Source organism: Macaca nemestrina, chromosome 1 (assembly GCF_043159975.1).
Source record: "Macaca nemestrina isolate mMacNem1 chromosome 1, mMacNem.hap1, whole genome shotgun sequence".
NCBI lineage: Eukaryota > Metazoa > Chordata > Mammalia > Primates > Cercopithecidae > Macaca > Macaca nemestrina.
Genome location: NC_092125.1, coordinates 135,813,116 through 135,829,012, shown reverse-complemented (window position 1 = coordinate 135,829,012; position 15,897 = coordinate 135,813,116). Strand labels below are relative to the sequence as shown.

At 35.1% G+C, this 15,897-nt stretch overlaps 1 protein-coding gene across 6 annotated transcripts in view; it reads right to left on the bottom strand.

Annotated features, from left to right (window-relative positions):
- Positions 1-15,897, bottom strand: part of LOC105485445 (dihydropyrimidine dehydrogenase) — an 875,814-nt gene that overhangs the window by 374,100 nt on the left and 485,817 nt on the right. For all 6 annotated transcript variants that reach the window (XM_011747801.2, XM_024793997.2, XM_071074657.1 and 3 more), the window contains one exon: positions 6,631-6,795. In XM_011747801.2, coding sequence (XP_011746103.2) covers positions 6,631-6,795 — 165 coding nt within the window. The remainder of the gene's footprint in view (positions 1-6,630; positions 6,796-15,897) is intronic.

The window sequence follows — 15,897 nt, the reverse complement described above, 5'->3', positions numbered from 1 at the left end:
CTTTGCTATTGTTAATAGTGCTGCAATAAACATACATGTGCATGTGTCTTTATAGCAGCATGATTTATAATCCTTTGGGTATATACCCAGTAATGGGAGGGCTGGGTCATATGGTACTTCTAGTTCTAGATCCTTGAGGAATCGCCATACTGTTTTCCATAATGGTTGAACTAGTTTACAATCCCACCAACAGTGGAAAAGTGTTCCTACCAACATGGCACAAGTATACATATGTAACAAACCCGCAGGTTATGCACATGTACCCTAGAACTTAAAGTATAATTAAAAAAAAAAAAAAAAGAAACAAAAGTAATTATCTTGTACTGGCCATTGCTGGCCTGACAACAGATATAGTTTCAACTGTTATTAAATTTTATTTTTTTAAACAAGTTGTGTGAGTAACAAAAATCCCCCTATTTCTAATAAGTGAAACTTTAAAAACTTCAAAGAAATGGAAGTCTACTTTTGCTGAGGTAGTCTTCATGGAGATGGCAGGAAGACTGTACAGGGACTCTGGGCCAACATACACCCATCAAATAAGCAATAAGCATCCTCCTCGCTTGCAGGACACCTAAATTTGACTCAGTTCCCTGACTTCCCCTATTTTGGAATATAGAATTTCAGATAAGGCCAGGTAACAGCTCAAATCCAAGTCCAAATTGAGTCCCACTGACCCTATTTTCTATAGACAGCTACATCCTAGAAAGCATTAAGAGCTGGCCATAGAATGTCTTTAGTTGGGAGTCAGAGCAAGACAATGCTTGGCTGATAACATAACTTCTTTCTTTGTCAAATCATTTGGTTTCTTTTGTGAAAGTTTATATTTAAGAATGCCCATTTAAGAGGGTGGGAAAGGAAGGATTGGAATAACATATATTCTTAATTTCTCAGGCTACTTAGGGCCAAATGAAATATTTCTTCAAGGTGTATGGAAAGCCTTCCTGATCTAGTGCTTTCACTCACTAGCTGTGTGACCCAAGATAGTCAATGCAATATCTCTAAATGTCAGTTTTATCATGTGTTAAAATGGGGAAAAAAATCTCTGTTTCACAGATACATAAAGCCCTTAGCACAGTGCCTGAAACATATAAAATGCTCTTAATAAATTGTTCTGATACAGGAGTTTTAAGAATGTTTAATAATATAGGGCAAGGGCCATAAATAATGCTAGCTGTGTAGGCAGTAGGATCAATTGATTAACTTTGTAAAAAATACACACACGTATATACACACACATATACACACATACATACATACGTGTATATATATATACACACACACACATATATTCATTGTATCCATGGAGATTTCTGAAATGATTGAACAGAATAGGGCCTAACCATAAATACCTTTTTTAAAGCTTCTCAGGAGATTCCAATATCCAAACAGAATAGAGAGCTACTGGACACAGGTTCTTAACCTGCGGTCCAGAGACTATAGAATACAGAAATCCATAAACTTGGGTGAGAAAACATGTAGACCTTTATTTTTACCAATCTTCTAAACTTTGGCATTTTTCAATCATGAATGTATAAATTAAAAACAAAGCCCCTCAGGCCCCAGGTGAGACAGAATGGACTCTTTGTGTCAATAAGATACCAAATTATAAAGGAGACCTGAGGCCATGCCAGGCAAAGGTAAAGTCAAGCACCTTTGCACTTAAAGAATAAACTATTCTCAGTGCCACAAGGATTTTTTTTTCCTTTTCTGTGGCAGTTAAACAAGCGCTGGCCTCAAGATAACCAATATAAAAACAATTACAGCTCACTGATCACCAGACACCGACAGACTTCCCCTGTTCCACAAGTCATAACTACAGGTTTGATTGGACAAGAAATGGATTTTAGCAACTTTCTCCTGATAAGGGACTACCAACCATGGACTGGCTCTGGCCAGTTTATAGAGGCTGTGTACTGAGTGCCTTCATGTCTCTGCTTCACCTTTTGATGAATAGAGACCAACTGTAATACTTTCAAATGTTAAATCTCCACTGCAAAGTGAACATTACATGTATATAACACGGATGTTTGTTCAGTACACATGCATTAAGACCCCTTCATGAATATTCATAGCTTCTCCTATAACCTAATATGTAACTTAGATGTTAATGCCCCTTCATGAATATTCATAGCTTTTCATATAACCTAATATATAACTTAGATGTTAAGGCCCCTTCATGAATATTCATAGCTTCTCTTATAACCTAGTGTGTATACTTAGCCAACCCCTTCACCATAAATTCCTGTCTCACCCTTCTTCTCTTGAAGTTTCTGTCTCTGGCTTTGGCCAGCGGCCTGCTTCCTAGCCGATAGGTAGTAATACTTTCTAAGACATAAAGCTCTCCTTTCTAAATGTATAAATTGCCTAATTTTTTTTTTCTTTTGGAGATTGAGTTTCACTCCTGTGGCCCAGGCTGGAGTGCAGTGGTGTAATCTTGGCTCACTGCAACCTCCACCTCCCGGGTTCAAGCAATTCTCCTGCCTCAGGCTCCTGAGTAGCTGGGATTACAGGCACCTGCCACCAGCCCGACTAATTTTTTTGTATTTTCAGTAGAGACGGGGTTTCACCATGTTGGTCAGGCTGGTCACAAACTCCTGACCTCAAGTGATCTGCCTGCCTTGGCCTCCCAAAGTGCTGGGATTACAGGTGTGAGCCACCACACCCAGCCAATTGTCTGATGTTTTTAAGATAACAAATGCAATAAACCATAGTGGCACTATTGATATCTGTCACTTTGCACCAAAAGAAGTCACAGAAAATCACAGTAGAGTTGCTGCAGAAATCTCAAGTACTTATACTCACCAGGACATCAAAATTTTAATAGTTATTAGACCCACCACTAGATTGTTACTTAGTGCCTTAAAAAAAAAAAAAATATATATATATATATATATACACACATACATAGCTATATTGTATATTTTAAGGGAGATAGTGAGAATCCTTTGTAAGCCTATGAATTTTGTTTTATGCCTTCAAAAATATTCTGGAAAGAGGCTCCTAAGCTCCACCAGAGTGCCTAAGGAGTCCATGGTACACATAAAAGGTTAAGTACTCAATATTTAGAGGCTATTTGTCAGTAAAGCACCTTCAGGAGTGCTGATGTAGATCAACTTCTTTGGAGTCACTTTGAACCTAATATGTACAATGCTGATCTCTCAGTAATTAACTGAGAAAGTGTTTTCTACAGAAATGAGGTGTATTGTAATAGATGTATATTTACATATCAATTGTTCTTCCTTATTAATTTCTCTAACAAAGCCATCATTTCCTTTTCTATCTTCACTAGCTGATTCACTGCTGAAGCCCTACCTTTTGCTTCCTACTTTAGCTGCCACAAATGATAAAAAAAAATTCAGTCTTTGCTTCCTAATTCGGTGCATTCAAAGTGTAGCATGTATTTTTTGTTAAAAAAAATTTTTCCTCAGCCTGAAATATATGATTCATAAAGATTTTGCATTGAGAATAAAAGGATTCACTTAAAATTGACTTCTGCAAGCCCTAGTTATTCTGTACATTTAATAACAAGCATTACAGAATCTCAACTTAGGAACAAAAAGCTCTTAGTCAGTAATAAATTGTCACTACAATGATCAATGTGCCAAATTTAATTCACAGATAAATAAAAGGAAACCTTGAAAGCCAAGCAGAAGTCTAGTGTGAATGTAGGCTTTGGTATAACTGTGACAATTCAGAGATGAGCCCTCACAATATATTTCAGAGGTCTCTCTGCCTTTACATTCAAGAAGTTCATCAGCTGTCTCCTCTGGTTTATGGTCAACTGGTGCTCACCCTCTCTGGAAACAGAGACATTAGCTAGTGATATTAGCTGACCTATATCCACACCCAGCACAATTCTTTTTATCAGAAAAGTTAGCTTTTGCTTAGAAGCTGCCACAGTGGGTTGAATTGTCCAGTCCCTGTCATTAAAGGTGGCAGCCACGCAGTCGAGAATGATGTGAAAAAACTCCAGCAAGAGTGATAATTAAACTTGGAAAACGAAGGGTCACCTTCTTTCATTCAGCTCATTGGGCAAACGCATCAGAATAATTCCAAAACAGCGGGGGACTGTCTACTCTCAGCATGACAATATCTAGGTACACACACATATTTCTATGGGTTCAAATGGGAATGCCATTTTAATTGTATTTAAAATGTTATCTTCAATATGAGGAGTAAAAATGCTAGAAATTAGTTCTAGGAATACAGAAAAAGAAAAATGTGTATAATCTAAATAGGGAAAGAATCAGAAACAAGAAAACTATGCATTGTTTTCTCAAGAATAAGCATTATAAGAGAAGAAAATAATCACCAGGGAAATTGAAAAGAATATTAACTACATCTCTTCTTTCTACTTGACTGTAGAATCACAAAACAAGGGTTTCCTCTCAGCTTTCTTGTCCACTTACTGTCATTTCTTGGTGGTCATTATTACAACTCACTCCTACCCAAAAAAGAGAAAAAGTATCACATGAAGTTAAGAAAATCCATTGGTAGGAGTTATTTTCCAGGAAAATATTGTTTTTCAGACACATTAGCTTATCTAGATACTATTGAATCAGTATTTGGGAAATTATATTTCATACCATTCTCATGAGGCATTAAAATGTAATACTAGACTGGGAACAGTGGCTTACACCTGTAATCCCAGCACTTTGGGAGGCTGAGGTAGGAGGACTGCTTGAGTTCAGGAGTTCAAGACCAGCCTGGGCAACATAGCGAGACTTCATCTCTACAAAAAATTAAACAATTAGCCAGGCATGGTGGCAGGCACCTGTAGGCCCTGGGAGGCTGAGGCGGGAGGATCACTTGAACCTAGGAGCTGAAGGCTGCAGTGAGCCATGATGGCGCCAATGTAGTCTGGCCTGGACTACAGAGCTGGGGGTGTACCCAATCTCTAGTTAAAAAAAGAAAAGTAATACTCAATATTTAAGGACAACATAGGCAAATGCACTGGACCAGAGAACATTGTTATCAGACAGAAGCATGGATGGTAAAAACAAATTTCAAGTTCAAATTCTAGCTTCACCATATATTAGGTGTGTAATGATTGACATGGTATTTAATCTCTGTGTGCCTCAGTTTCCTCATCAGTGAAATAGAGACAATAATACTACCTATCTCATAAGGTTGTTCAAAAAGATCAAATGAGTTTAAAATAAATAAAACTTTTGTAACAGTGCCTAGCACAGAGTGAGTGCTATATGAGTGTTCATAATATATTATTACCATTACTATTATGTTGCATGTTCAGTACCTGGCAGAGTATTTAATACTGTACATCAGGTTTACAAACATATTATTTCTTTTTATAGTTGACCTTTTTTGTTGTCCTTATCATTCTGAGAAATGCTTCCCAAGAGACGTAGGTCCTTTAACAAACAAATAGCTCAGCATACCTCCTATATAGAATGTTATATAATGTGAAAACAGGGATAATTTTCACAACAAGTTCAGGAAGGGAAAGATTCCTAATAAGCAGAAACTAGAGATTTTAGATGGGTCTTGATAGTTCCCTTCACATCTAAACGACTGTCTTGAGGAAGATAAATTATATTTGTTCTATGTGCATGTATTTTATTTCAAATTAAGAGATAATTTTGAAATAATTAGAGCTATGTAAAACAGAAAAAAAAAACTTGATGGGCAAGGCAATCGTGTGATTTCTATATTCCTTTGTAAGAATTTGCAATTTATCAGTTTGTAGACAAACATTCACCAGTTTCAATAGATTTTAAAATATATCATTAGTATACTTGAGTGTTGTTTTTGCCTTTGAAAGACATGTGTAGGTAGAAAAATATTTTTGATAACATAAACACACGTATTGTCTCAAATCTCAACCTCCATTCACTACCAGTTCATTGAAAGAAAGAATGAAAGAAAGAGATATAAGTTGTGTGTATTCGAAAGAGACAGAGAATTGAGGAAGAGGGAGGGGAAAAGGGAGGAAGGAAGAGAGAGAGAAAGAGGGAGAGGGAGTAGGAAAAAAATAGGAAGTGGGAGAGGCAGGTGGGAGGGAGAGGGATTATACATGAATGACATTAAGGATAACTCTAACCAGACTATTGAAGAGAAAATATTATCTATTATATTTAAGCCTGATTTTACTGCAATATTTATGCATGGTTCTTTAAAAGAAAAAAAAATATTTTATAAAAGATAGTTGACTCATTTAGTATAGGAGTGCTAAAATTATTTGGTGAATTATTTCCCACTGAAAAAATATAAACTTCATAGGAAGATATGCTGCTTCTGCCTCAGGTTCATATTTAAAATGATTTATAGTCTGCAATTTCTTCCTAAGGTCATCACCTTCATAAATACCAGCCACATACAGTGAAAACCAACTCAATAAAATGAGTATTTCATTTCTCTTCCTTCTGCTTATGTAGATACTTCTTCCATCTTACATGGCACCCATTTATAACAAAGCTTCACATTGTGTGGATTTTTATGAGTTCTTGAGCTTTTCTTTCTTTTTTATCTTTCTATGCATCAGCAAAGCAACTGGCAGATTCTTTAATAAAATATACACATTAATATTTATAAGCCTATGAATTGGATGTTTAAATAAACATTCACCAACTTATGCCAATTCTCTTGTTTTAGATGTTAAATCACACTTACGTTGTCTGGAAAGTCAGCCTTTAGTTCAGTGACACTTTGACACCAATATGCAGCCGTTTTCTCACTGATGAGCTCAATATTCAGAAAGGAGCTTTGTCCAGGACCATACATGGGGCCAGAGGTGGTTCCCCGGATGATTCTGGGGGAAACATTTGTCACAATGTCCTGATGAAAGAGTAAAGATATTGAGTCTCCTTTTGACAAAGAAAAGCTATAATCTTTATTATCTGCTCATTTCCATATGACAATATTTTATGAAGTCTCTTCTCCCATTTTTGCAGAGGAATTTTTAATATACATTAAATTAGAATTGAACATAAACTACTTGCAAATAAAAAAGGTAAAATAAAGTATTTGTTAGCTTTAGCTAAATTACTTATTGTAATTCTAGGTTTAGAATACTGCAAAAATAAAAATATTTATATTCATTAACACTGATTTAGGGCATACACGTGTTAACTTGTTTGTGATTAAATAATAAAAACATGATAGGTAAAATGCAAAAGTTTATCATTTCTGTCTATTTAATCTAGGTATCTCCAATCACAGTTTAACTCCAATAAGAATTAATGTTAGTAAAAACTTTATTTTTTTCCTAAAAAAAGTAATTCCAATATAAATAAGTGAAGGAATACATATTAGTATTACTGGCTCATCAACCATTAACACATAGTTTAACAAACTGGCTAGGTCAAATTACTTATAGGATTATAACTATATATTCACATTCAATGAGAAGAAAGTCACTTTCTCCAAGACTGAAATGAGTATATCAATAACTTCCTGATACCTATAAACAGTAAACAGTAAAATTAACTTGCTTGTTAAGTGTAATTAACAATCCACAACTGCTTTTAAAGCTGTATTAACAAAGAAGAATAACATTCTTCCATTACTTAAAACTAAAAAGAAACAAAGAAGGAAAATGTTTCTTTTGCCAACTTCCAATTAAAATTAATTTTGAGTAAAGGTCATTTAGTTAAGGATTTATCAGAATTAGTCATTTAAGTACCCCTCCTCACCATCTTGTCACTTTTAGTAAGATAACATGAACCCCCATTAGTATATAGCAATTAAGGTCAATTTACATATTTTAATTAAGAACCACCCCATATAAAACAATTAGCGTAATAGGCATACTAACTGGATTTCATAACATTTGGAGGTTTTTCCAACTAGATAGACAGGAAACCTTAATTAGCATTAATTAGTGCTGATCTGCATATGTTTGATAAGGCATACCCTTGCCACAAAAGATTATTTATTCCTGAATCTGCCAAATGCTACAGTTGCAGAGGATAAAAGGACTTTTCTTCACATTGCATGTTAATTTCTGGTAATTTACATTCACTTTTACATTCGAATTAGTATATTGTAAAATAAATGGTATAAATGTTACAATAAGCCTCCTTAAATATGTACATTTTAACTTATAGGAATCATGCCAGTTAATTTTTTACTAATTAAGTCATTCCATTTCTATTGTAATTGTGTGCAACATCTCCAGTTTGCTTTGATTTGCTATTGTGAAACCATGTTTCACAATCTTAATGGGTAAAATGACAAATAGAGTTACTTCAGGAAGCTCAAGCCTAGTGCATCAATTTCCATCTTGGCAAATGCTTAATGTTCTGCCTCCCTACAGGTGGCTCTGTGAAGCTCATCCAGTGGTGTTTTCATGGTCTGAGAAGACAATTCTTGAAATGTTTCACTCAGATGAGGCTGGTTTTCTTCTATGTTCCAATTTTCAAGAGCCATACCCTTTAAGCCTTGAGATCCTCCTTTCCTCCTCTGCTTTACTCCCTACTCTAAACACTCTTCACCTAAGTAAGTCCAACCTAGGCCACAAGTTGTTCTCTACACAGGATTTCTTAGCCAAGGAGGAGTGAAATCTGTATTTAGTTCACCAAGTCAAGTGCCCTGGTACTGTGTTGGTGGGCAAATAATGGGGCATCTGGTTTTGATGACCATTTTTTAATTTATTGGTCTGGAAGCAGGTGCTTCCTGCTTATTCAACAAAACTGACTCATGTTAGCAGCATCCCTACTCCTGCCCCTTCTCCACGTCTTCACTTAGACTTCAGTTCCTTTGAGAAGTTTTTCTTTTCTGTCCAACTCCATTGAGTCTTAGTAACATGCTCTGACTCATGCCACCATAACAATATATACCTTCCCCAACTGGCACTCTTACTACCGCTTATTGTGATTGTCTATATTCCTGACTGTACCTTCCACTACAGCATAAGACTTGTAAAGAAAGAAACTATATTTTGTTTACTATTATATGCCCAGCTTCCAGCCTGGCCTTTAGTGGTGCTAAAGTATTGTATCTTGAATGAGTCTAGACTAAAACCATAGGCACTAGAATCAGTCTTGTCCTGAGGTATGAGAACCAAAGATACTTATTGCTGGCTGCATTCTGCTGCTGAACAGACCAGAGTTTGGGCTTTGATATAGTTTGGATGTGTAGCCCACTGAAATCTCATGTTGAAATGTAATCCTCAGTGTTGGAGGAGGGGCTTGGTGGAGGTGATTGATTGCATCATGGGGGAGAATTTCTCATAAATAGTTTAGAGTCATCCTCTTGGTACTGTCCTCATGAAAATGAGTGAGTTCTTGTAAGACCCGGCCCTTTAAAAGTGTGTAGCACCTCTCCCCTCTTTCTCTTGCTCCTGATTTATCATATGATCTGACTGCTCCCCCTTCACCTTCACCTTCTGCCTTGATTGGAAGCTTCCTGAGGCCTCCACATTAGCAGATGCTGCTGTGCTTCCTTTAGAGACTGCAGAACCATATGCCAATTAAACTTATTTTTTTTCATGAATTTCCCAGGCTCAGGTATGTCTTTATAGCAAAAATAGGCTTTTATTCAAAGTTCAGGATTTATTACTATGCTTAGATCTTTTCCTGCTAGTCCATTTCTCTAGAATTGGGGTTCTTGCTTGCTTCTTCTGATCCTTCAGGGACCCCTTTTTCTACAACTCAGAACACCCCCTCCCACGGCTAGATCCCTGAACCAAGTGCTGTGATACAAACCACCCACTGCTATAGGCCTTCTCACACAGCCTACTGTGACGACTGGCTGACAGAAAGCATGCTTGAACTTCATCACACTGCAGCTTCTAAGACCTTCCTGATTGATAGTCCTTAACTGCTGGGTATCGCTGATCTCTAGGATTTAAATAGAATGCCCCCATTCAGATACAATCCAACTCCCAGGCTTTTTTGGTTCATGTGGATGTGAATTCTTAACCTGATCCATGACCACCTAGGGTATTTCCTAGCTAATGAGCCTGTCCAACTACAGTTGTCTTTTATGTTTGTCCTGTATGCTAAGAACACATCTTAACAGTATACGTAGGAATTTTTAAAATATCATAGAATATAAAAGACACAGAATGGAAATTTCACCTATAACTAATAAGGAAAAAAACCTTACGGTTCAGAAATTCTAAGATATATGCTATATGCTATTTACAGTAACCCTACTAATAACCACAAGGCCAACATCTCACATTAGCCAAAAGGATCTATAAGCTGACAATATTTAATTGGAGGACTGTCAAGAAAATGCTTCTTTCTTAAGCATTTCCCCCCTCAGTAATAACTCAAAACCTACAATTCTACCTTTAAGAAATTTTTCTTTGTGTATTATGAGCAAGTTTCTTATTAATGTTAGAGCTGGTTTATTTTTCTCTTCTATGATGTGGTGTTAAACTGTAAATATAGCATAGGAGAGTTATCAATGATCTCCTTAATCAAGATAATGAATAGGAAGTACAAACCAAATCAAAGGAAAATTTATCTACTTTATAATAGAGAATGCTTAATCATTTGTGTTGATTTATAATAGAGAATGTTTATTTAAACAGGTCAATTTTCTCATTCCTTAATTCAACCAAACGTAAAAGGCCCTTTATAACTTCTCAAATTACAGATGCCTACTGTTGTAGAACGTGTTAACTATCTGTAAGGCATTTGTTAACATGATAGAAATTCAACATTTTCCAAATTCAACTAAAGTGGCAAAATTCCAGTGTATTCATCCAGTAATAAATGGGTAATATAAATTTTATTCTAGGTTTTCTTTCCCAAATTCAGTCATGTTTGCCACTGTTTTGCCAAAAACCTTCTCCACTGACTTGAGACTTTTAGAATTTTTAAATTAAGTGAAAGATGAATGAAAACACAGATATAACCAACTATCTTTGGTTATATAACTAGAGTTAGAGTTTCAATAATTGGACAATAACTTACTAAAGCTTTTGACCTGGGAAGACTAGAATTAGAGTGTGATTTCATAAGAGAATATTTTGCTTAAATATTTAATGGCTAAGTCTTATTAGCATTGCTTAAGGGAGTTAATACAACAACATAAACATATTCAAGAATAGTTAGAGTAGATAAGAGTTCATTCTCTATAATAAAAAAGACAAACTGCCATAGCTCTAATCTTCAGTGCATTAACAATATTCAGATATTTTAAAAAACAGATGTTTATAGAAAAGGAAGTGTTAGGTAATATCTTAGCTTTATGTAATATTATAACTACCATTATAACATCAAGTATTGGTGACCTTTTAACATTTGAAGTGATGATAGTGATTTTTTCTCTATCAGAAAAGAGATTTAAATGGTAAACTGACTAATCATATTTGTTTAGGTTCATTTACTTGACCTCTCTTATGTAAAAACTTATGATGTTTCCATGGTTACTACTGAATTAAAACAGTCACAATTGCCACAACTAACAGAAAAAGAAAACTTTGCAGAAATATCTGAATAAGAGGCTAGAAAAAGAACGGGGTCAAGCAAAGTTGGATGAAAACAGGAAATAAAATTTGCAAAGTGAATCATAGCTACATATACCACAGTGGATTAATTTTATAAACATCTTGTTGAATGAAAAGGGCACGTTCTAGAAAAATATGTAGAATATGACACACAACACAAAGCAATATATTGTTTAGTGAAACATACTGATAGGATAAAACTATAAATATAAGTAAGGTAACAACTAAAAATAATTCATGATAGAAGTTACTTCTTGGAGTAGGTAGATGCTGGAGGAGAAATAGGAAATGGTAGAGCAAGGAGGCCTTTCTGAAACTACTAGTGATATATAATTATAAAGAAACTTTACTCTTGAACTGCAGAAGTGTGGTAGAATGAGAAATCTGTTCAATGAGTTATGTGGCAGTATAGTGTATACTGCTACGAGTTGTTGATAAAGTTTTATCAGTTTACCTGAAAACCTGTAACTGAAATCGAAGAAACATTTGTTTTGTTTCCTTAACTTCCAAGATTCTGCTGCAAATATTTTGTCAAAAATATTTTAATTATTTGGTTTTATAAATTAGGAGTTAAAAAATTAAATGTACTTCCTGACAAACTGTTTTCTAAAATATATCACTTTCCTCATAAAATCCTACTGAGATAAGTACAACATAACCATACACTATTCCACAAAAGAGGAAAACCACTCTGCAAACAAGTCTAACAACAAATATCTTGTTACCGAGTCAGATTCCATCATTATAAATCTAACATACTGCTACCCTGGGAATAGCAAAAAGTGAAATAAAATTCAAGAGTGGCCCAGTTTCTAGAACAATTGCGCTACTATGAAAGAACTCGCTAACATTTTATTTTCTTCATGAACTATGTATATTAATATTTGATTCCTCCCCAAAATAAATTTTATAATGGTCAGAATAATCTCTACTTGGTTTTCTCGGAGGGACAAAGTGAGCAAGATGAGTATTTGTTCTCAATAAATCATTTTTTTTCTCTTGTAATATCTTATATAAAGATAGTACTCAATATCTGAATTAGTGACAGAATTTGCCCTTTTGTTATCAGGAACTTCAGACCTATCTACATGGAAAACACAATAAGCAAAAATAGCACTATTATCCTAGAAATAAAAGATAAATTATCAGAGAAGTTGTAGCACTGACATTGTAGAAATAATAGTATTTTAGACATGTATGGCACAAATCTTTCACATATATCACTCTTCTGAAATTATCACGACCTATCCATGGTTGTATATCTAGTAAGCATTAGAGATGAGACTAGAACTCAGGTGTGCTTATGTGATACGGATAATAATAATGTTGTTAGTGACTTCTTAACATTTAATATACATAATAATAATTAGAACTTATTTCAGTTGCAAGAAAAACAAATCAACTTGAATAAGTTAAATTTTTAAAAAGTGGGGTGTGGTCTATTTATTTTAAGGAAAAGGAGAATTTCACATAACATACACAAATATGCAACTATACTTCAGCTAGGAATGATTCTTTGTCTCCTCTCTGCTTCTGTTGGCTGATTTCTTCACTTTTCTTTCTGTCTCTCTACAGAGAGCTTCCTCTGTCTCAGTTCATAGGATAGAATATAACTCTCTGACAAGTCCCAAGTTCACAAGTTGTAGGGAAAGACACTCCTCCAAACTTGTAATCTCTTAGGCCAGATTTTAACCCCTGGTGACAGGGCCCTAATGGGCTTAAGTTGCATTAGTTAGTCATCCCTTGTTTAATGAACTATGTCTGGCAGGATAAATTTAATTAGGATTCACACAGATGCTCAGGTAAACAATGATGGGGTAACTGAGAGCTGGGCAACTAGTATTACAGGAATCCGTGACACCAGGACCAGTAGATTTAAATTCACCTTAGAAAGTTTAGAAGAAAATATACAGACACTGACAAAGGATAATTATCTAGGAAAATGGTGGTCAGACAGGCAAAATAATTATCATTTAGTGAAATAAAAACTCTCCATAGTCTTGAATCAAACATGATGATCCATTTCCTATTCCTGTGGCCCAAAACCTTGCAAGATCAAAATTCTAAGAATGCTTTGACATTCTCCAATGTTTTAGACTACACTGGGAATCTCTCATTATCATGTGTTAGTGTGTTGAAGACGGCAACACAAAATAGCATGGTGTGGTGTACTTAATCTCAGCCTTGGCCTAGGCTGAACCGACGGAATGAATAGATATTCTACGTAAGAGGGGAGGACAGTGGAAGAAGTAGGAAAGGAGGAACAAAGAAGAGCACATTGTTCTAAAATGAATAAGAAAACATGTATGACCTTATTAGGCTTAAAAGAGGGGAATAATAAATGAAAACTGACTAGACTGAATGTCTGCTATATGTCAAGGAAGGAGTTTTACTCACATTTTCTCCAGTGCTCACCCAACACCAAATGTTCCTCACTCTTGGATAGTGTGTCACATATATAAAGCATGTGGTGTCTTATACTGTAGAAATATGGAGATTAATTTTCTGAATTTTATTCATGTCTGACTGATAAAAATACTGGCTCATATAATCATGTAGCCTTTTGTTTTTCCTCTTGCCCTTTTTCAAAGAACTTATGATTTTGTAAACTAGATACTAAAAGCGGTTTGTTTTGTTTTTTGACCTTCTCATCTGCCGATCCGGATAACCATCACTCTGTCACAGAGAAGATGTAGGATATTAAATGAAGCAATACAGCACATGACTGGCATGTGGTATTTGATAAATAAATGTTTATTCATTCACCAACTCACTAGCTTCAGAAACAGTCAAAACAAAAGTTGTGAGAGTTCAGGTGACTGATTTTAACTAGTTCACGGCTAAAGCTGGGAAATAAACCGGAAATGAGGATGGGAGGATTAAACAGAGTTGGGTCAGATTGCAGAGTCTTGAATGACTGTTTTAAGGAGTTCAAACTTTTTCTGCAGGCTTTGAGAATCCATTGTGTTCTGTCTCCTATTCAAGTTATTAATACCAATAGCTCACAGCAGCTGTGCATTCACAGAGATAAGTTTTACAAGAAACAGATGAAGGGCTTTTTTAGTGCTGATATCAGATGGATTAGAACGTGATTAATCAACAGACAGACAATGATTAAATTATTGGGTTCACTGTTCAGATAAGAGGTTTTGGATACACTCTGCCAAACTGTAATTAACTTAGAAATTTCTGCTGGCCTGCTTATAAGGTGATCATGTGATATGCTTTGAAGAAATCTTTTAAGGCCCAGAATAGCAGCTGTGAAGGTGTAAGCATGAGTCAGTTTTAACAATTATTAATTATCTTCAAGTATTAGAACAGAATTTTCACTGGAAGTGATAAATACTTTTTAAAATCTTTACTTTTAAAAAAACTTGTGTAAATCTCTGGCTCTATTCTACCATCGACGGCAAATGAAATGACTACTATTGAAAGCAGTGTCTAAAAGAGTCGAGAGAGGAGTTTTCCATTTCTACAACATGGCTAACAAGATACTGAGAGAAATCCCTTGCAATATAACACATATAAACCTACTGGATAGGATTTTTTTTTTTTTTCTAAAAGATGCACAGCTGTACTGGTATCAAAACAAGGAAATTTCTGAGAGATCAGAAATAAGCATAAAGCAGAGATTCACAAGGGCTAACTAACTATTGGGTGGTGTTTACCCTCAAGGTTTTTGCCCATCCCTGGTGGCCTAGAAACTGAGTTACAGACTGAGATAGCAGACGAAGTCTAGGACTGAGCACGTTGTGAGGTAGAATAGAAATCTCCACATAAATATAGGACCAAGAAAGAATGATGCTCTCACTAGAAAATAACTAGAGAGCAATGGCGGGGCATGTGCTAGCTTCAGCTTTAGTAATCAAGGAGATAAATAAGTCTCTTCTAAGAATCTAAACCTGTGTGAGTGCCAAAATTTAAACTGCGAGGTTAAAAATTTGGTTTAAAAGTGGTTCCTAGTCATGGTGTCCTTAGATAACTAGTAAAAGAATTTCCTCTCTGGAAGAATTTACTTTACCTCAAATATTTCTAAATTCCCATAAATACATTTTCAAGGAATGTGAGCCCACAAGAGAATGAAACCACTAATGACATGAGAAAAAAGATATCATAGATGGGAGCCAGTGCAAAGAGAAAGCTACAAAATCAGATCTACCAAAAAATGTATATAATGGGATTATCAGATATAGAATATAAAAATTTTAATATGCTTAAAAATACAAGAGAGACTTGAATGTATAAATAATGAGAAACTCAAAGTTTATCATGAAGATGTAACATATGACCAAATAGAATTTCTAGAAATAAAAAAATATGGAAAATTAAAACCTAATAGTTTGGGGATGACATGATGATATATCTGGGCAAGTTTACCTGAAAGCACAAACAAATATGATGTAAAACATGATCAAGAGATTAAGAGACATGGAGAATAGATTAACAAGGTAAAGGAAAAATCAAATTGTAGTTCA